The sequence below is a fragment of the Mesoplodon densirostris genome, chromosome 4, assembly GCF_025265405.1.
Source record: "Mesoplodon densirostris isolate mMesDen1 chromosome 4, mMesDen1 primary haplotype, whole genome shotgun sequence".
Classification (NCBI taxonomy): domain Eukaryota; kingdom Metazoa; phylum Chordata; class Mammalia; order Artiodactyla; family Ziphiidae; genus Mesoplodon; species Mesoplodon densirostris.
The window spans coordinates 146,858,025-146,880,743 of NC_082664.1; the positions used below are offsets into that span (position 1 = coordinate 146,858,025).

Sequence of the window (22,719 nt, forward strand, 5' to 3'; positions counted from 1 at the left end):
GACCAGTCTGCTCCTCGGAAGGAGAATGTATTTTAAACCTGGAAGAGTCATAATTCTTAGATGTTCCCCATGTTGTCAACTTTGCTTTCTACAGACACAGGGCCCCTCCCCTTTGAGGGGGACCCCTCTGGCTGAGGGGGGTGTCCTCCCTATTGGCAGAAATGTGGGGGGAAGGCAAACAACAGGCTTATGATTTGGACTGTGTCCTGCACATAAACACCTGGGCACGGCCAGGACTGTGGCAGTGGGGAGTGTATGCTGCAGGAGGTGGTGATGAGACAGCGTGGCTCTACAGAAGGATTCTGGGTGTGCCAACTCGAGTAGAGTCAGTAGGCAACTCTGGATCTCATAACATCCTGCCCTTGTTTGCCACTCACCACATCCCCAAATCTAGAGGGTCAGCTCTTTTCCAGCTATGGCACCTCACCAGGAAAGTCAATGCTACAGGACCTCAGGGAGCCACGTGGTGCTAAGGTTGAAGACTCGCGTCAGAGAACATCCTCGCGGTGGGGTTCTGGGAGCAGGGGGGCCTCTCACTACAGTTTGCAATCCCTGGGAGTGGCTGCACGTGGCAGGTAAAGGGGGCGAGTGGCTTGGGCACCTGACACCCACTGAGGAAGCCAGGGCCCCTCACATCTGCAGTGGCTGTGTGTACAAGAGACGGGCAAGGCCGCACATGTGAGAAGCAAGCACAAACGCTGCCAGTGGACACAGGACTCCTTCCCGCTTCGGGATAGCAGGGGCCACGGCCTGAGGCTGGACTCCTCTAGGGCGCAGAGCGGGTTTTGCTGCAGGACTGGCTCAGCTTTGCTGGTTCCAAGGATTCAGTTCAGCCATCTTCCACTCTCAGACAAACTGGGACAGGTTGGGGACTTTGATGTTGAGATCGCCAATGCTGATATTCCGAGGCATCTCCGGCAGGTTGATGTTTTTCACAGCGGACACGGCCCGGGCGGGCGCTGCTGAAAGGCCACCCTGGGGAGACGTGAAGGTGGGTATAAGAGAAACCCTCAGTGTCATCTGCTTAAGCCTTAAATAAAAACAAGTGAAAGAGGGCTAGAAAATGTCCAAACCGAGCACATGCAATGCACATTTTTTTTTTTTTTTTTTTTTTTTTTTTTGCGGTATGCGGGCCTCTCACTGTTGTGGCCTCTCCCGTTGCGGAGCACAGGCTCCGGATGCGCAGGCCCAGCGGCCATGGCTCACGGGCCCAGCCGCTCCGTGGCATATGGGATCCTCCCAGACCGGGGCACGAACCCGTATCCCCTGCATCGGCAGGCGGACTCTCAACCACCGCGCCACCAGGGAGGCCCTGCAATGCACATTTTGATTTTTCCCTCCTTATGCCTCAAACGTGGCCAACACAACAATCTTTAGGTTAGTGGGTTCTATAGTACAGGGACCCAAACTGCACTCCTAAAGGTGGGTTGTGTCTGATGCAGTTTTATAGCCCCAGTGCCAACAGTGCCTGGCACACAGTAGGTGTTAAGTAGATGCCTGTTGAAATAACCAAGGAAGTTTAACCAAGTCATATTCACCAACAGGGTTATGAAACAAAATAAAACAAAACCCTTTCCTCAAGAGACTGAAGACTCTTACAGAGGAGGGCAGTCACAGGGAAACTCTTAAAGGGAAAAGGAATGTCACAGCTTAGGACAACCACTTGCCAATTAATATCATGAAATGGACAAGAGCTGGCTTTGGAAATGTCATGTGGCCACAAGACGGGAAGAAGGACACGTAGGAGGTGGAGTGTACCCACAGACACAGAAAGTCTGGGAACAACAGAGAGGAAAGGTGCCTGCGGTCAGCCCTCACTCTCCAGGCTTGGCCCCGGTGTGCGGAGACGGGGAGAAGTCGAGGATGTTCTCAAAACCGTTTCGTTCTTCTTGACTACTTTCAGGATCCTGACTCCAATTCCACCCTCGCCCAGCAAGTCTCCATTGCTTCTAGTTTCCAAACCCCTTGCCTCTGACTCACTTACTATTCCTGGAAGCTTCCCAGCCTACATTTCTAAGAGAACTATAGTTGCCACAATAGCTGTGGTCTGGAAAAGCTTCTTCAGCAGGACTGCCAGTCCTCACAGGAAGCATTCCTGGTTTTGCAAGATCAAGTTCCGTTACACAAAGCAATGAAGCTCTTTTTTTTTTTTTTTTTTTTTTTTTTTTTGCGGTACGTGGGCCTCTCACTGCTGTGGCCTCTCCCGTTGCGGAGCACAGGCTCCGGATGCGCAGGCTCAGCGGCCATGGCTCACGGGCCCAGCCGCTCCGCGGCATATGGGATCTTCCCAGACCGGGACACGAACCCGTGTCTCCTGCATCGACAGGCGGACTCTCAACCACTGCGCCACCAGGGAAGCCCAGCAATGAAGCTCTTTAAGACACTCAGATAATTGAAGAGGTAATTTGTTCTGCTTGTTCTGCCACGTGTGAAGGTGTATGCCTGTAACCTCTACTCCCTGGTAAGGCTGACAAAGGCAATGGAGAGATCTCAGGGGAAAAGGATGGGAATTTACTGTGAGCATTTGTATCAAACTCAGCACTATGTGGGGGTGGACCTGGGGTATGCTATTTTCAAACCCAGCCCAAACTCTACTGTAGCTTTTTATAAGGCTAACTGGAAATAAGGAAATTGGCAACTCTGAGGTCTGAAACCACGAGAAGTGCCTGCTGGGAGACCAGACTCATAGGCACACAAGCTAGGAAACCACACTGGAATCAGAGATGGGGATTCTGGGTCCCTCCAGGCAACACGTGGCTTTGAAGGAGGAATTAGAAACCACAAACATTGGCCATAACCTCCCAAGCCAGAAGCTGTTTGCCTTCCCATGCCACCTGGCTTTTCCATTCACACTTTTAGCCTTTTTCTTACCTTTTTAATCTTCATGGCTGGCCTTCAAACCAATGAGTTTCGATAGACTCAAGGAAGAAACAGGATGAGTAGAAAACACTGTTAAGGTTCCACAGCAACCCAAACCCACACATTAGTCATTCCTCCTTCTGCCCATGTCTTCTCTAACCATCCAGGGCAAAATTACAGCTGCATCTCACCTCGGATTTCTCCAGCTTGTTCTGAGCTTCAATCTGAGCCACGATTTCATTCATGTTTGTTTCCAACACCATGCCACCCATCACCACCTCCTGAAGAATGTAGTGTACCTGAAGGGGAAATAAAAATAAGAAGGGTTAGAGCCCTTTGTGGGAGTGACAGTGTGGACCCGAAGGAAACCTCGTGGGCTTTCCTGCAGCAGCAGGGTGGTCATACTTGACACTGGCACCTGATTCACAACAAATGCCTCAGAGACCACAGGGGATTCCCCATACATCCCGGCATATCAAGACACAAATCTCTTCCAAAAGCAGTGCAGAAGGGCCTGGCTACACTCAAGGTGGTAGCTGAGAGCACAGGCTTCATTTGAAGTCAGACTGTGTTTAAATTTCAGCTCCGCTCTTTGTTATTAGCTGGGTGACCTTGGGCAAATCATCCTTTCAGTGCTTCAGCTTCCTTCCAGGATTGTGGTGAGGGCAGAAGGAGACAACCTGTGTGAAGCACCTACCCGGTGCCTGGCACACACTGGGTTCTAAAAAAATAATGATGCCTTTCATTACTAGTGTTATCATCATAAACACCAACTGGCATTAAGTCAGTCCAGCTATGACAGAACAATTCCTGTCCACGCATATTTCCATGTGAAATATGTTATCCCCCAGGCTTCACAAGATCCTCCAGTCTGTGCTCCGCTGGAGGCAAAACAGGCCCATTTCTTGGCACCCGTCCTCATCCCATATCTTCCAGCTTTAGATAAGAAACCATGTTCAGGGTGAATACTTTTTTGGTCATGAGGCTCACAAGTGGGCCTTCCATCTAGCTAGTACTTCTCCCAACAAAGCTGAGTCTCAGACTGCTGTGACAGCCGAGTATTGTGCTGACTAAATCACTCTATCCCACAGTGGCAGGAAAGCTGCCATGGGAAGCCCCAGGTGGGTCAAGGTGCCCACTGGGGTATGTAAGGGGTGGTACTTCATATTTCAAATCAAGTCCTATCAACATGGCCTTCAAAGCACTTTCAATTAAGTTGGAAAGAGAGCAAGTACCACTCTGTATTGTTAACGAAGTGCCAGATTAGTGGGATAGTCATACAGGAGGTCAGAGAAGGAAGAGTGCAATGGCTAGAGAGACCAGAGCCAGTTTCACCGAGACAGTGAGAGAACTGAAGCTGGGTCTGCCATCAGAGAAGCAGGGAGGAGGATTTCAGGTGAAAGGCACTGGAGGAAGCAATTCAGCTGGTGTATGGTCTGAGGAGCACCCGGGTCTAGAAGGTCAGGTTTATGCAAAAGAGAGGCTGAGGATGATGCTGAGAAGGTAGTTTGGGTCTAAGGCAAGGTCTCTCAACTTGGGCACTATTGCCATCTGGGGCTGGAGGGTTTTCTGTTGTGGGGAGCTGTCCCGTGCATCGCAGCATGTTTAGCAGTATCCCTGGCTCTGAGCACTAGACTCCAGTAGCACTCCTTCACCTGTGACAACAAAAATGTCTCCACACATGATCAAATGTCTCCGGGGGAAAAAACTGTCTTCAGTTGAGACCCTACTGGCATAAAGTCCAGACTAAACTATGGAGGATTTGAGGGCCAATATACTCCACAGGTTATGGACAGTCAAGAAAAAAGACACGTCTCCAAGTTTGTGCATGTGTATTTTTGACACATGAAGTTTTCTGACACATCAGTTCTCCATATTTTGCCCATAATAAGTGAGGGGAATACACTAACAGATGTAACTAGGGTATTTCTTCCGACCTCGAGGAGGGAGTGTAATAAAGCATACATTCAAATACAAATAAAATATGTTTGCCTACATTAATTAAGCCTTATCAACCACTTTTATGTCTACATATACACTCACATGAGGTGTTTTAAAATTTTACACAATATGAACTATTTCATTATCTATACGCAATGGCAATTTAATAGTGAAACTCTCATATACAGATAATTTACAAAATGTTAAACAAGACTGGTCTTAAAATTATGCCCTGGGGGACTACACTGTTTATACTTCCCCATCAAGAAATAGGCTTCCAAAAATAGTACTGTGTTTCCTTAAAAAATTAAAAATAGAATTACCATATTACTTCTGGGTTTATACCCAAAAGAACTGAAAAGAAGGATTCAAAGAGATATTTGTATACCTATCTTCATAGCAGCATTATTCACAATAGCCAAAAGTAGGAAGCAACCCAACTGTCCATCAATGGATGAACAGATAAACAAAATGTGGCATATACATGCAATGGAATATTTTTCAGCATTACAACGGAAGAAAATTCTGAAACATGCTACAGCATGGATGAACCTTGAGGATATTATGCTAAGTGAAATAAGCCAGACATATAAGGACAAGTATAGTATAATTCCATTTATATAAGGTACCTAGTAGTCAAAATCATAGAGGTAGAAAGTAGAACGGTGGTTGCCACAGACTGAGGGGAGGAGGGAACGGGGAGTGTTGTTTAATGGGTACAGAGTTTCAGTTTTGCAAGATGAAGAGCTCTGGAGATAGGCTGTACAAAAATGTGAACACATGTAACACTACTGAACAGTACATTTAAAAATGAAGACAGTAAACTTTATGTTATGTAAATGTTACCACAATTTAAAAAAATAGGTCTCTATACCAGTACTCCTAGTATTTATTCTTTTTGTTTAATGAACCCCTTCTTCATGGGGGAAGTAGTACTTGTTGAGCATCTACTATGTGCTGAGCACTTCATATGTAACTTATTTTAATTTTATAACATCCACCTGAGGTAAACCGATACATGGAAAAGTCAATAAACTATCCCAAAGTCACATATTTAGTAGCAGAACTGATCACTGAATCTAGGTCCGTCTGATTCCAGAGCTCAGTAGTTGTGGCGCATGGGCTTAGTTGTGGTGCATGGGCTTAGTTGCTCCAACTACTGTTCTACCCTTTCCACCATACTCCCTCAAAATTCCAAACTGAGTCTTCCACCCTCTTCATCTGAACAGGGTGTGTCAAAAGTCTAGTAGAAAGTCTTCCATGCTTTATCCCCAAGGCCTGGAACAATGCCCAGTGTGGAGTAGGCATGTTGAATGAATAAAAGGCTTTTCATAAGTCTGAAAAGCATCTTCATAGCATCTTCCTTGGGCTTCAAGTGCTTAAAAGATGGATGACAGTGTGGTGGTGGAGGCTTTATGGAGAAGGTGTAGTGAAAGGCCTAACAGAGGATATCATGGGGACCAGCGGTTGGTTAATAGGTAATGTCAATTAAGACTTCTGGGGCTTCCCTGGTGGCGCAGTGGTTGAGAATCTGCCTGCTAATGCAGGGGACACGGGTTCGAGCCCTGGTCTGGGAAGATCCCACATGCTGCGGGGCAACTAGGCCCGTGAGCCACAACTACTGAGCCTGCGCGTCTGGAGCCTGTGCTCTGCAACAAGAGAGGCCGCGATAGTGAGAGGCCCACGCACCGCGATGAAGAGTGGCCCCCGCTTGCCACAACTAGAGAAAGCCCTCACACAGAAATTAAGACCCAACACAGACATAAATAAATAAATAAATAAATAAATAAATAAAAAAGCCAAGCATTTGTAGCCCTTAAAAAAAAAAAAAAACACTCATTCTGAAAGCCCTGTTTAAAAAAAAAATAAATAAATAAAAAATAAAAGACTTCTGATTTGAACACTGCATCACGAAGTCATAATTTTTAAATGCTATTCAAAATGTGTTTCAAGTGCAAAAAAGGAGAAATAAATAAAAATGCAAACTCCATTTTCAACAAAATTAGAAGATAACCACAGGGCTTCCCTGGTGCTGCAGTGGTTAAGAATCTGCTTGCCAATGCAGGGGACACGGGTTCGAGCTCTGGTCTGGGAAGATCCCACATGCCACGGAGCAACTAAGCCCATGCGCCACAACTACTGAGCCTGAGCTCTAGAGCCTGCAAGCCACAACTACTGAGCCCGCATGCCACAACTGCTGAAGCCCATGCGCCTAGAGCCCACGCTCTGCAACAAGAGAAGCCACGACAATGAGAAGTCCGCACACTGCAACAAAGAGTAGCCCCCACTCGCCGCAACTACAGGAAGCTCGCACACAGCAACGAAGACCCAACAGAGCCAAAAATTAAAAAAAAACAAAACAAATAAATACATTAAAAAAAAGAAGAAGATAACCACAATCCCAGGCACCAAAATAGGTGTAAAAGCTGTCAAAAGCAGGGAGCTCAAGCAAGAGCTCTTTTCCTTTTGAGAAGAGGAAGAAAGGATGCTACCGAGAGAGGACACGGGAGCTGGAGAGCTCAGGAAGACCTGCAAAAATATACTTTTTGTAGGTAAAGAACACACCCTCTGGGACCAAACAGATTCCTTGTTTTTGGAAAACAGGAGCTTCCTTGGACCTGGAGTTGGAGTTAAATGAGAAAACACCCAAACAAGCTCTATTTGCCTCACAGAGCCAGTCTCTGTGGCAGCAGAGAAGATAGCCTTTGCATGGTGGAAAAATTGCAGATGCCCATCTCTCTTGGCTAGGTAGAAATAAAGGGTAAAGGAACTCACCCGGAACCTGAAATTATGAGAACAACTTCAGCCAGCCTGGAATATAGACTTGGGACCTCCCCTAAACAAGCATCCTGCAAATAGCTGGTCCCTGAAAAACTCATCTATTTAAAGATGAGTTATAAAAATGAAATCTGCACAGGATCTATATAAAGATGCAACAAGAAAAAAATTAGGAAACAGGAAACCCAAAGGGCAGACTAAGACTACACACCAGAAAAATGCTGTGATAGAGCAGATGAAATGTAATAAAATACTTTATAAAATTGAAAAAAGAAAACTATGAAGCAAGAGCTCAAAGCAGAAGTGCAAGAGTTTATGGGAGAGGCAGGGAGACAAGAAGAGAAGAAGACATAAGTGGAAGGGAAAAAACATACAGAAATGAAGATGAAACTGGAAGGAACAAAAGGCAGGAGAGACTGCTGAAAATATAGGGAGGAACAAAAAGGGGAGAAACTTTTAAAAAGCAACTAAAATGAAATGAAAAAAAGAATTAAAAGGAATAGGGAGAAAATGAGTTACAGAAGACAGCAAAGGAGATATAACATATGCATAAAAGAAAACTGTAACATAGAAACAGACAGATATGTAAAGACTCAGTTCATAAAGATGATGTAAAAATATAATTCAGGATGTTCTTGAAAGGGCACATTGTGTCCCAGGGAAAAACTGACCCAGAACAGTCACTGCCAAGATAGACGTTTTTTTTTTTTTTTTTGGCGGTACGCGGGCCTCTCACTGTTGTGGCCTCTCCCGTTGTGGAGCACAGGCTCCGGACGCGCAGGCTCAGCGGCCATGGCTCACGGGCCCAGCCGCTCCGTGGCATGTGGGATCTTCCCGGACCGGGGCACAAACCCATGTCCCCTGCATCGGCAGGCGGACTGTCAACCACCGCGCCACCAGGGAAGCCCGAAGTTAGACTTTGAAGGTAAGATTTCTCAATTTCTGCCACCAGGCAAAAAGATCAAATCACTTAAAAGAGGGACAAAATCTTGAAAATGTCAACAGTAAAATTCAATGCTAGCAGAAAAAGGAGCAATACTTACAAAAATTCCCAAGGAGACAAAGGGTAACCCAAGAATTTTACACCTAGGTGACTGTCAATCAAGAGTAACAGAATAGGAAATATTGTTCCCATGAGTCTTTTTTGAGGAATCTACAGAAGAAAACACTTCTGCTAACCAAGAGGTGACTGGAAAAACCGTGGCAGAAAGACTGGCGGTGAGCATTGAATCCCCTTAATGGTAGGACTAAGACAAATGGGATTAGAGTGAAAACAGAATGCCCATGCTATATGCTTTGATAATGTAGAAAGCTACAGCTAGCAAAAAATTAGGAAGACGGGGGAAAAAAAGAGGGAGGCAGAATAATAACACTGATTTCCTTACCCTCAATGGATAGCATTTAAAACCGACAACTCATGTAATAAAGATAAGTTATTTTGACTTTTATTGTGACTTTTTTCCCAATGTCCAAGCCCACAATCATCTGCTATAAACACTACTTTGAGAGTTATCAATTTTTTTTACATCTTTATTGAAGTATAATTGCTTTACAATGGTGTGTTAGTTTCTGCTTTATAACAAAGTGAATCAGTTATACATATACATATGTTCCCATATCTCTTCCCTCTTGCGTCTCCCTCCCTCCCACCCTCCCTATCCCACCCCTCCAGGTGGTCACCAAGCACCGAGCTGATCTCCCTGTGCTCTGCGGCTGCTTCCCACTAGCTATCTACCTTACGTGTGGTAGTGTATATATGTCCATGCCTCTCTCGCTTTGTCACAGCTTACCCTTCCCCTTCCCCATATCCTCAAGTCCATTCTCTAGTAGGTCTGTGTCTTTATTCCCGTCTTACCCCTAGGTTCTTCATGACATTTTTGTTTTTTCTTAAATTCCAGAGAGCCATCAAATTTTTTATGTGGAGCCCAAAAGATCTTTTCTGCTAGCTAGAGATCTAAGCCTTTTTCTTGTATAAAATTCACTCATAATGTATCATCCACAATTTCCAGTTTCTCTAAAGGAGAGGGAGAACTCAAGACTCCTGTGAAACAGGAAGCACAGAACTCTTCTAGATTTTAGGAGTCCTCCACCTCTAGTCTCCTATAGTTATTCTGTCCAAACCTAATTCAACTTCATTTCCTTTTTTAAGTAACTTGCCTTTCCAACGCAAGTTACTTTGCCTTTCCAAAGCAAGTTAATTTTTCATAGAACAAGTCTCTTTCCTCACTCATGGTTTATCTGTATATTATTAATTAAGTTACTTATTTACAATACCAATATAACTGGCATCAACAGGTCTGAAACAATCACAACTGACCTTTGGTAAGCACAGTGACTCGTGCAGTGTAAATGAGCAAAGCATGGGCAACTAGGGATTAGCTCACCAGCTGCCCATGTTAACCTGACAAGTCAGTGAAGACTTCCTTCCACTGACTATGAAGTGGACCATGAAAGATGGGTGACATTTCTTTGAGTGGAGATAGAGGGGCCTTGAGAAAGCTGGAGGTTGTCAAGCATGAGTGTGGGGAGAAGGCAGCCAAGAATCAATACCAAACTCATGTACTTAAAAAACTAGAAAAAAGATCACAAAGAATGGTTCTGTTAAATGACAGGAGCTGACTGATGGACTGATCTTAAGGATGCTAGCAGAAATGTAGGTAAGTACCTCAGAGAACACTGAGGGTTAAAGGATCAAACCAACAAACCAACTGAGGTGAGGGAAAAAGAAATCTGAAACCTGAGTCATGTAGGTGGCAATAAAAACCACAGAATAGAAGATAGCAAAGAGGTAAAGGCCCTCAAGAGCCCTAAACCCAGCTTAAAACAGTGTGCACTGAACAAATATCAATTATCAAGTAATAGTAATTCATAGCTCTCTAGCAAAATTCATTCAGAAGTGTTTAAACAGAAGTGCTACTGATTTCTTAGTTCCTGGCAAATCCCCTGGTAATTTGACCCAAGAGTAATCACAACAGGGAAGAGTTTAATCTGAATAAAAAGATTAAGATAACCCTAATAAACAAATAGGTTATCTTGATGTGAGGGTAAGGCAACAGAGGAAATACTTTGGGTGATGAATCTGAAATGTTAACAGGTAAAATGCTGGTTGGAAACTGTGTTTTACAAGATCAAGATACATAAATTTATGGCCACACTTTAATGAGTGAAAGTTGGTGTTTTTAATTCTGTCTCTTAAAACTCCTCAAAGGGACTTCCCTGGTGGTCGAGTGGGTAAAACTCTGCGCTCCCAATGCAGGGGGCCTGGATTCAATCCCTGATCGGGGAACTAGATCCCACATGCATGCCACAACTAAGAAGTCCGCATGCCACAACAAAGATCCCACATGCCGCAACTAAGACCTGGCACAGCCGAAACTAAAAAAGTAAATTAATTAAAGAGAAAAACAACAACCCTCAAAACAGTCAGAAAGTAGGAATGATTAGCAGTCAAGATGTCTATTCCTCTGAAGGCAATCTAACCTGCTATCGAGACTCTATTCTCTCCTCCCCACACATCTGGACATCCGTCTCCTTCATTTTTCTTTTCCAGGAAGCTGTCACATCATCCTCCCTCTGTTGAAGGTACTTGCTTCTATAACTGGATCCACTGGGCATCCAATGTGGCCCCTCTATTCTTTCCTGTCAGTATAAGCTAACTGTTTGAGACCTTCCCCATCTCATTCCCTAGAGGCAATATGAAATGTCCTGATCAGGATAGAGACCTATAAGTTTGTACCCTGGGCTCCCTCAGGAAGTGTTCCTGTGACCCAGTTTACTAACAGATGAAATAAGAAGAATAAATCTGGTGTATGTTGAGCATTCAATAGTGCTTAGGTACAGCTTTGGGACTCCTGGAAGGTGTGACTCTCCTGTTCTGAACAGCTTGAATCAGAGGTTCTGTGCCAACAAAGGCTTGGTAAGCAGTTCCACTGTGAAAATGCACAGAAAGGGGAAAATAACACTGGGAAGCATCGAAGGAGAGTTAAATGACTGTTTAACCTGCTGGGACTTCCTGATGGAAAGAAAGCACTTCTCTAATTGAACAAGGGCTTGTAATGCTGCCAACTCTGCTGAGAATTGCTAATACTAACCCTCACTACCTTCTACCATTCTTCATGCTGATCCTGTTAAGCAGTTCTGTAAAAATCAGAGACTGCAAAACCATTCTTCCAAGATTTGAGGTGATGAATACTTAAGACTTGGGCCGAGTAAATTCAAGAATGACTAAGGACCTCTCTAGGCTGAGATAATCACACTCTTCTCAGTGATACTGCTGTGCCCAGTATGCATCTCTCCTGAGGCACTCAATTCAGTGCACTGTCATATTTTTCACTTGTCTGTTCTTCTCCTCCACCATGATTTTCTTTGAAGGCAGAATCTATGTCATATTCTTCTCTGGGTCTCCAGTGCCAAGCACCGTGCTTTGTAACAGTGGTACTTCATAAATTTGGCTGAATGGATGAAAGAGGCTCATCTGGCTCACAAGTCCTGATTTTGAGGAGACACAGGCCTTTTGAGTTGTCCTGGCTTCCCATTCGGGCACTGAGAAGCACACTCTACTGCCTGGGACACAAGAGTTAACCTCCACAGATAAAAGTGGGTTAAAATGAGCTTGCTCGTTTCATGTCAGGATTGATACAGTCTAAAAGGGAAAATAAAAGTGTCACTTCAAGGACAGAGGTGTTCCTTAGGGACACAGCTCTGGAACTACAGGGTGTGGAGACAAGTCAGTTTCAACAAACCTATCCAAGAATAGAGGATTCCAGGACCTTCAAAAGTTCATCCTTGGGGCTTCCCTAGTGGCGCAGTGGTTGAGAGTCCACCTGCCGATGCAGGGGACATGGGTTCGTGCCCCGGTCCGGAAGGATCCCACATGCCGCAGAGCGGCTGGGCCCGTGAGCCATGGCTGCTGAGCCTGCGCGTCCGGAGCCTGTGCTCCGCAACGGGAGAGGCCACAGCAGTGAGAGGCCTGCGTACCGCAAAAAAAAAAAAAGTTCATCCTTGGTTATGTTTGTCACTGAAGACAAAGAAGTTCTGAATCCAATCCCAGGTCAACAGAAGCCATCACTGTCTATGGCTGTTAGCATAACTGACGCCATCTTGGGCACATACAGTTCCTCCTATCCTTCTGCTGCTCCTACCCAGGACTGTACTGTGCGGTAATCACTTCTCTGTTGTCAGGGGATTGGTATGTAATAGTTATTGTTATAATAATCATTCTGACCAGGTGGCCTCTATGTTCTGTTAGTTCTCAAACAATGATGAAGACCTTTGCTGACATATATCTGGTTACCCATGAGACTAGTAACCCATTCATAAATCTTGACTTAGGAATGCATGTCCCATTTCCAAGCACATACCCCCCTACACTAGGTTAACTATGAAACTGTCCCAAGGGCCCCTCGGCAGTGTGGAGTGTAGCTGCAAACGCTTCCAGATCACTGCCTGATCCCACCCTGTGAGTGAACTACCCTATAATAAACTGATCCATTGATTATATAGAGCTGCCTGTCTTGTCTTTCAGTCTCAAGATACCTTCTCAGTTCACTGGGCACTTTTTGTTCCCTCTGTCCTCCAGCAATCACTAAAAGCAAACTGACCTGGAGCTTGAAGATAACAAACATCACTCTTTCCTCCAGTAAAAATACAGTCTCCAGACATTGCTGGCCATGTTCCAAAAGTTTATTTTTATTTTTAAGTATTAAAGTTACAATGTATTTTTCTATAGTTATAATAAATAAGGTTCTCATGCAAGCAGGACACAAAATCTGACTCAAATCCATAATGTTACCTAGAATGTGATACCATAAAGCACCCCTGCATCTACAACTAAGTACCGTGAATAATACTGTTTCCATAGTAAAATGCAGTTCTATATTGGGATGGCAGGAACCCATCTAGAGGAACTCCATGGGCAGAAAGGGTAGTGACATGTCAACACTCGCCACACTCCAAGCTCAATCATACCCACAGAAATCTCTAAACTAGATCAATCCCTCTCCAGGTATTCTGCATTGGAGGATGAAAGCCTGCTGTATCACACAAGACAAGGGCTCGCATCCCCACTTCATATCCATATTCTCATATCTTTTTTTATTTTTTATTTTTATTTGGCTGTGTTGGGTCTTCGTTGCTGCGCACGGGCTTTTTTTTTTTTTTCTAGTTGTGGAGAGTGGGGGCTACTCTTGGTTGCAATGCGCGGGCTTCTCATTGTGGTGGCTTCTCTTGTTGCGGAGCACAGGCTCTAGGCACGCAGGCTTCAGCAGTTGTGGCACACGGGCTCAGTAGTTGCGGCTCGTGGGCTCTAGAGTGCAGGCTCAGTAGTTGTGGCACATGGGCTTCATTGCTCCGTGGCATGTGGGATCTTCCCGGACCAGGGCTCGAACCCGTGTCCCCTGCATTGGCAGGCGGATTCTTAACCACTGCACCACCAGGGAAGTCCCTCATATCTTTCTTAAAACAACTATTACCACAGAGAAGACAATAAAATGCTCATCAAATACAGAAGAGCATGGTCACAGTGCTTGTACTGGAACAGGAAGATGCCAATATTGCAACATTCAAGTTTTTAAAAGAACTGTTAATCACTAATAAAACATCTAGTCTACTATATAAAATCTAAGTGCTAATAACTTTTTCTACCCCAAGTCAAAAAGCTTGGCTGGTTTCATCAGTTCCTAGGAAAGGCCTCCAGAGAGTAAGGAGGGAAGAGATTCTTGGTAGGATGGGGTATGCACCATCTCTTTGTCTATGCTGGGGGTGTGGTGGCTATTAATAGGCCAAAGGGTAGGAGGATGCTCCAAGTGGACTCAGTACTGATAGGGGAAGAGAAAATCATCTGAGAGTCATTTTGCCCAGAGTAAGTCTCTAGTTCCCATATTATCCATTTTAGAAAGAAATGAAAAGGGGAAGAGGGCATAAAAATGCCTTCCAGAAACCTGGTATGCTCTGCTAAAGCAAAGAGAGCAGGAAAAGAAAGCAACCTGCTTTGTAAAGTTCTGTTTTTCTCTTTTCCTTTCTATTAGTGTCTCCTGGACCACTTTCATGACCTTCCTTGGTTTTTAGACTAGACATTTTCCACAGTTTTCTCCAGATGTCTTGTCATAAAATTCCATAAGACCCAATCCCTAGCCCTTGATTTTCTGTCTTTCTCTTTCACTCACATGATCACACAATGAAAAAATGAGAAAATAGTGGAATCTCATCTTATATAAGGTTTAAGTTCTAAAGTCACCAAGTAAGATGGAAACTATGCATAGCCAAAATCCCTTAAATCACCAATGCAGTCCAACCTGGCTAGTCTTTCCTCTTGATTACTTTTTTTTGTCCTCAGTTAAGTACTAGATAAAGTGGCTGGCTTGTTGTTTAGGGACCACACAGATTGAAAATCTGTATTGTATCTTTAGGGATTAAAATCACTCTAAACACAGTAAGATGCTCATGGGAGGCACATGACAGGCACATGAGAGGAGAGGCAAAGAAGAGCAGATTCAAATCTTCCCTCTCACACTCATTCCAGGCACAGACTAAGGGAGGAGAATTGTGGACAGAATCATTGTGTATTTAGAATTTAATTCTCTTTCTTCTTGCCAAATGGTTAAGAGATGAATCTGTATATACTAAGTATGTATATGTGAGCCCACTGTACCCACACACACAAGATAATGTATTAGGTTCAAGTATTCACTCATTTTCACTAAAAGAATGTGATCTGTAACAATGTCTATTTTTATTTTATTTTTTATTTTTTTAATATTTTCTTGGCCGCGCCGCATGGCATGTGGGATTTTAGCTCCCTGACCAGGGACAGAACCTGAGACCCCTGCACTGGAAGTGCTGAGCCATAACCACTGGACTATCAGGAAAGTCCCATCAATATCTGTTTTTAAATATGCTTAACATCACAGAATGTTAAAGCTGGAAGGAAGAAGTGAAGATAAGATTCAGACCCTGGCCTCAAAGGGCTTAGTCAAGGAGGGAAGATAAAACATGCATGGAATTAACTATAATAAAAGGAAGACTGTGACCCAAGTACAAAATGCTGTGGAAGTTTAGACGAGGCTGGGCCTTAAACTAACCAGTAAATGGAAGAGAAGCTATCCAGGCAGGGGAAATGGCAAATCGCCCAGTAACTCATTAACTATTCTTTAGGGAATTCCCTGGTGGTGCAGTGGTTAAGAATCTGCCTGACAATGCAGGGGACACAGGTTTGATCCCTGGTCCAGGAAGATCCCACATGCTGTGGAGCAACTAAGGCCATGCGCCACAACTACTGAGCCTGAGCCCTAGAGCCCACACGCCTCAACTACTGAGCCCACGTGCCACAACTACTGAAGCCCGTGTGCCCTAGAGCTCGCACGCTGCAACTACTGAAGCCCACGTGCCTAGGGCCCATGCTCTGCAACAAGAGAAGCCTCTGCAATGAGAAGCCCACGCACTGCAATGAAGAGTAGCCCCACTTGCTGCAACTAGAGAAAGCCCGTGCACAGCAACGAAGACCCAACACAGCCAAAAAATAAATAAAATTAAAAAAGAAAAAAGAAAAAAATCATGGTAAAGTCTCCAAACAAAACAAAACAAAAAACTATTCTTTATGCTCTCCTAATAATTCTTCTTCTTTAAAAAGGATTACTCACTTGCTGGTTTTATGTTTTGTGCTCTTTTTAAAAATAAATTTATTTATTTATTTATTTTTGGCTGCATTGGGTCTTTGTTGCTGCGTGTGGGCTTTCTCCAGTTGCGACAAGTGGGGGCTACTCTTCGTTGTGGTGTGCGGGCTTCTCATTGTGGTGGCTTCTCTTGTTGCAAAGCACGGGCTCTAGGCACACGGGATTCAGTAGTTGTGGCACGCAGGCTCAGTAGTTGTGGCTCACGGGCTCTAGAGCACAGGCTCAGTGGTTGTGGCACATGGACTTAGTTGCTCCGCGGCATGTGGGATCCTCTCAGACCAGGGCTCAAACCCGTGTCCCCTGCATTGGCAGGCAGATTCTTAACCACTGCGCCACCAGGGAAGTCCTGTTTTGTGCTCTTGAGTATGTACTGTTGACTGCAGCAAAGTGTACTCATTGCATTTTACTCCTTCCTTATAAAAAAAAAAAATTCCTATAATGAGTCAGAGTTCTCTGTGAAGTAACTTTTTAAAAATGTTCTAGCAGGACTTTCTTTTTTGTCTACTGTTTCATCCTCCCTCATTTCCTGCCTGTTTGCAATATTGGTCCCAAATGCTAAGCACAACACTTTGTAAAGAAAATGGTCCAGGCTTTGTTCTCTTGAATTTTATCCTCTCTCTGGCTGGTTATCTGTTAACAAAACATGAGCTTAATACATTCTTACCACATTGAGGATGCTAAAGCAGGAGAGGACACTAAGGGGAGCATAGCTGTGTGGAGAGTGCCGGCTCTGAAATCAGAGTCCAGGGTCTGAATTCTGTCTCTGCCACTTATTAGTTGTGTGACTTTGGAGAAACTGAGGCATCCTAGCTCTAAAGCTCAGTTTCTCCATCTGTAAAATGGGGAGAACAAGAGTTCTTACCTGACATACCTATTTAAAGATAAAATAAAATGATGCAGGAAATAAATGAGGCAGTGTATTTAAAACACTTGTGCCTCACACTTAAGTACCTGATGAATACTAGTAGTGGTTATAATTGTCCTACCTCCTTCCCAATGCAGGAATTTATTCTTTGGCTCTTGAGACAGAACAGAGTCTTCGCTGAGGTGAAAAGAGCTCACAACTGTTCCTAAACTGCTCCATCTACTGTGGAACAGTAATAGCTGTTCGAAGGTTCTTAACTGTACTGAGCTACAATGTGCATGGAACCATTTCCAACTCTTGACCCTACCTGTGCCCTCTGGAGCAGTAAAGAATAAGTCCCTGCCCTCTACCCTGGTATCATCCCTATTTTACAACTGAAGAAACTGAGGCACAAGGAGGTCCTTAGGAGGGTTGCCTAAGTCACAAAGTTAGAATCTAGTAGAGCCAGAACCCATGAAGCCACTTCAGGCAGAATCCCACTCAAGGCACACAGGGCTCCTCCTGAGTCCACCCAGATGTTATCTCCCAAGGGAGCAAAGGCAAAGCTAAGTGATAGACTGATGTATGCCCTGAAACTAGTGGGTGTACACAGGTCATAACCTTGAAAGTTGAGGTCTAATGAGAATCTAGTTTTTAAAAATAGGCCTCTAGCTATGTTAATCAGACATTATATCTGAAAAGTGCTATGAAAATTAAAAAAATTTAAAAACCACACAAAATTTGGACAATCAATCAACTGCAACAATCAACCTACCAATTATATTTGAGTGCCCTGTACTGTTCAGGTAACCAACAAACTATTACATATTGACACTATTCCAAGAGTTTAAAACCTACTGGAAACAATTAGGAATAAAAATTTTAAAGCAAGAGTAAGAAGACAAATAACTTGGAGACCTACAATACTGGAGTTCAGAGAAGACTTCATCAAATGTAAAACTTGAGCTGGGTGCTGAAACCTTGAAAGCTTGTTAGGGAGAAGATGAGGGTATTACAGGGTGGGGACAAGGCATAGGCAAAGGCAAAGAGGTGGGAATTGACAAGGTATGTATGAAAAACAGAGGAAGATGTGTCTGATTGGCCTGAGGGGTCTCTGTTCCAAAGCAGAGACAGCCTGAGGGACAAGAGGATCCACAATCCAGAGATCCTTTGAGGCCAGAAGGAAGAATGTAGACTGAAGGGAAAATGGGAGAAATGTTTTCTATGGAAGATTAGACTGAGTGAAAAAGGTTGGGAGAAAGACTGGATATAGCTGCTGTAGTTACCTAGAGCTAATATATTAGTTACCCAGGAAGGAAAAGGAAAGGAAAGGGGAAAGGAAAAGAGAAGGAAAGGCAGAGGTGGGACTGAAGCAGACCCTGAAAGAAGAACCAATACCATTTTGCGACCACTTGGAAATAGAAAGCAAAGTACACATCCCTGAGATTTCATGCCTTGAAGAAAGATGATATCGCTGACAGAATAAGGAAAGTTAAGAAGAGAAGACCACAGTTGAGTGGGTAAGTGGGTGAGGGGTAGGCAAGAGAGGAGGTGAGGAAAGGAGGAGAAAATGAGCGGTTTGGTGTACACTAAGTTGGAAGTGATGGCAGGTCATCCAGATGGAAAGGTGCTGTACACTCCCATAAACACAAGCCTTTAGCCTGGGTCAGAATGAGATGTAGATCTGTCGCCCATCTGTATCAAAGCAGACGAGTGCCCAAGGATGAATGTAAAAAGAGAAAGCCAGCAGGGTGCCAGGGACAGACCTGTGTGGAATGTGCCCATTTCTCTCATTCTGTAAGTAGGAAAAGAAGCAGCAGTCTTAAAGCCCAAGGGGGTCAGGCCCAGTCAGCAAGGAACCTTCCATTCCTTCCCTGAGGTTTCTAAACAACATTAACATGATTCTTCTAGGGTAAATTCAGATATATGGATTCTGAAAATCTAAAGGGATGCACTTGTATAGTGACTGGGCAAAAAACAGGAAGTGCTCAACTCCAGGCTTTGACAGGATGACCTCCCTTCAGTGCTATCGGGAGTTCAACCGCAGGCGGATGGGTCTGGGCATCCCTCTGCCCTAACCTGCTAAAAATGTCTCACGGTACAGACCTGGCTAACTTCAGAAACACATCAAGCAACTTGTTCTCTACAGAATATGGACCTTAATTCTTGAGGTCATAAGCAGATAAGGCCACAAAGATTTATCAATGACCAAGATGTCAATGTAGCGAATTGTTTTCCCCAATCTAGATCGATGTGCTTTCAGACTCATAAATGTGTCCTGAGGTGTACTCTGGGCCATTACCACTACTGTGCACACACTCCCTTGGCCCTCCCACTTGTACTCCGGAGTTAATCACAGTTCCTAGGCTAAGGTGAAGGGATAATGTGTAGACAATCTACAACTTATCTAGCTTCAAGCTCAGACTTTGCCTCAGAGCAGCAGTCAGCAACTTAAACTGTTTGCTGTATAAAGCTTATATTAAGAGAGGGCTGTACTCTTTCTTCAGTGCACTGGGCCTAGAAGACCCAGTGTGATAAATAGGCTATATATGCACATGGTACAACATTTTTGAAAAGTTAGTCCCCACACTTACCTAGCTCCCCTCTCCAGAGGCAGTGGTGACTTTTCCGTTCCTCTTTCCCCATCCCTACCTCATCTCCTATTATTTCCCCCCGTTTCTCACTTCCATTCAGCTATACCAGCCCCAAGGCCTTTGGACTTGTTCCATTTACCTGGAATGTTCTTCTCCAGGGAAGAACCTATCTCTCTCTTCTCTTACTTTCTTCTGGTTTTTGCTCAAATGCCGTCTTATCAGGGATGCGTTTCCTAAGCACCCTATATAAAATATCAAGCCATACCTACCCACCCCTCAGCCTGCTTTATTTTCTCTCCTGCACTTATTACCACCTAACATTTATTTTATTTTGTCTCCCTCTAGTAGATATAAGATTCATGAAGAAAGGAATTTTTGATTAACTATTTCGCTGGCAGTAGATGGACAAATGAATTCAACAATGAATAACCAGTATGTGCCAAGTATTGTGCTAATATCTGGAAATACAGTAGTGAGCAAGACAGTCTGATCCTTACCTTAACAGTATCTGGAGGTGGCGGGGGGTAAACAAACAAAAGAATGAAATAAATAGTTACTATGTTCTAAGCACTTTCCATATATTTAACGCTCACATCCACCATATAAGCTAGGTGCTATCACGATTTCCTGTCCACACATAAGTTCCTAAGGCACAAGCCATATGGTTCTTAAGCGGCAGAGCCAGGAATCAAGCCGAGACATGCAGGCTCTGGAGTGTGTGCTCTTAAACAGGCAAATAAGCAAAAACAACACACTGTGTTAAATGTCACAGCAAAAGTAATTGAAGGTGATTGGGGGGGAAACAAGATAAGTATATCTATTTCAGTCTATGGGCAGTGAGGGGAATGCCAAGAAAAGTTTTCCTAAAACCTTTCCAGAACTGTCAGTCTGGAAATACAGGGGGATAGAGATTCAGTTTTGGACATAACTGAGTTTGAAGTGAAGTGAGTTTGGATGGTACTTTAGGAATCACTAGCAGAAAGATAACTGAAGTCATGGGATTGTGTGAGATTTCCTAAGAAAAGAGTGTCTAAAAGAAAAGAGAAGAGGGATCATTTAAGAGGTAAGAAGCTCAAAATACCAGATGAAATGGCCAGAAAGGTAGATAAAACCTAAAACTAGAAACAAAGAATGCTTTAAGAATGAGGAAGTATCAAAACTGCTTGGTGAGAAGGGCACTGGGGAGTGTACATTGGACTCAGAAACACAGAGGACAAGGCTCTCCACAGTGTGATCATCATCTACTTCTTCAAACTTCTCTCGGCCTAACCCCATACACACACCTTCCTCTAACTCAGTGCTCTTCATCTAGGATAGCACTGCTCCCACCCCAGAGGGCATTTGGAAATGTATCAGGCAGAGGGCCTACTAGCATTTAGTAGAGGGGGTCAGGGGTATCCACAGTTCAATGAACAACGCACTACTGCCCAAAATGCCACTAAGGCCTCAGCTGGCAGACCCTTTGTCTAGCGGCAGTTTATGCAAAGTTCCCAATCTCCAGTGGCCTTCACCCCTAATGTTCCCATTCCTCCCCACCCCCTGCCATACCTTTAGCCTTTGTTCCTACTGTTTGGTCTCCTGGAATTCTGGTTTGGGAATGAGAAGTCAACAAATTCTGTAAATTTTTACAAATCATATTTATTATAATATTCCTGCTTTTAAATTCTCAAATTCTGTAGTATAGTAGAAAGAACATGTTTTTTTTTCTTTTTTTTGGTTTGTTTGTTTGTTTAAGTTTTAGGCACTTTAAGCCTCAGCTTGCTGATCTGTTACACAGGGGTGTTACTATCTACTGTATTAAAGATTATTGGGCTTAACGTACCTAGCACAATGCCCAGCACTTAGCAGCTGCCCAATCAACATTAATTTCCCTTTCTATGATTACCCTCCCCTTGAATGATTACAGTCCACCCATGGTATCTGTTGGGGGCTGATTCCAGGACCCCGCCACCAAATACTGAAACCCGTGAATGCTCAAGTCCCTTATATAAAACGGCACAGTATTTGCATACAACCTACGTACATCTTCCCATGTACTTTCAATCATCTCTAGATTACTTAAAATACTTAATACAATGTAAATGTTACATAAATAGTTACAAATACAATGTAAATGCTATATAAATAGTTGGCAGCATGGCAAATTCAAGTTTTGCTTTTTAGAACTTTCTGGAATGTTTTTATCCTCCAAGTATTTTCAGTCTGAGGTTTACTGAATCTGCGGATGTGGAACCTTCAGATCCAGAGGGCTAACTGTATTCTACTCAGGAATTCATACAGACCTCACTGGTCTTCTCACTTGGCAGTGATCTTCTACCTCAAGTTGCTAATGGTTTTCTCCAGCTACCTAACTTGGGGCCGTCACACCTGTGGTGCTGGTCCAGCCTTGCCACACGCAGCACAGGCCACTGCACTCAGTCAGTAGGCTGCCCAACATGCTCCATATCTAGGACCTCAGGCTCTCAGGCAAAAGCTGTAGATGGGCCACCATCTATCCTGCCCCTCTTCAATTTCAGAGGCTAGCCCCAGAAACAGCTATTTCTTTAAAGTTCCATTCTTCTTTCTCTACCTCTGATTAAATATCATTAAATAAAAGAGCTCATGATTAGGTGTTATGTTATTCTGTATAAATAATGTATATACATTTTAGTTTTGTGAAGTACAATATGCAGATATACTATATATATTTGACTAAATGCAGTGCTTGTGATCACTGCTATAAAAAGTAGTACAAAATGAGGGCTCCCTCATATAACATGCCTCCTAAAAAATTACATTCAACTTAAGGCTCCTTCTCCAAAAATGTTGCTTTAGTCTAAGACCCAGGAATGTCTCTATGTGACCCATCTTTATAGGTGCATCATGAACCTCTTGAGGACAGAATATTTGTCTTTTCCATCTTTGTATCTCCATATCTAACACAGTGGCCTCCTCATTAATAAATGTTTGCTATTTGATAACCAGAGAAAAAAAAAGACAAAAACATTCTCAACAGACTTCAGTACTTTACCAAGGTCAGAAAGCCACCAAGGTA

At 43.8% G+C, this 22,719-nt stretch overlaps 1 protein-coding gene across 1 annotated transcript in view; it reads right to left on the reverse strand.

Annotated features, from left to right (window-relative positions):
• AP3S2 (adaptor related protein complex 3 subunit sigma 2) overlaps positions 1-22,719 on the reverse strand; it is a 66,469-nt gene continuing 43,750 nt past the window's right edge. Inside the window, exons 5-6 of the mRNA XM_060097381.1 lie at positions 3,051-3,158; positions 1-975 (exon numbers count right to left, since the gene is read on the reverse strand). Of these exons, the coding sequence (XP_059953364.1) occupies positions 847-975; positions 3,051-3,158 (237 nt within the window). The 3' untranslated portion in view covers positions 1-846. The remainder of the gene's footprint in view (positions 976-3,050; positions 3,159-22,719) is intronic.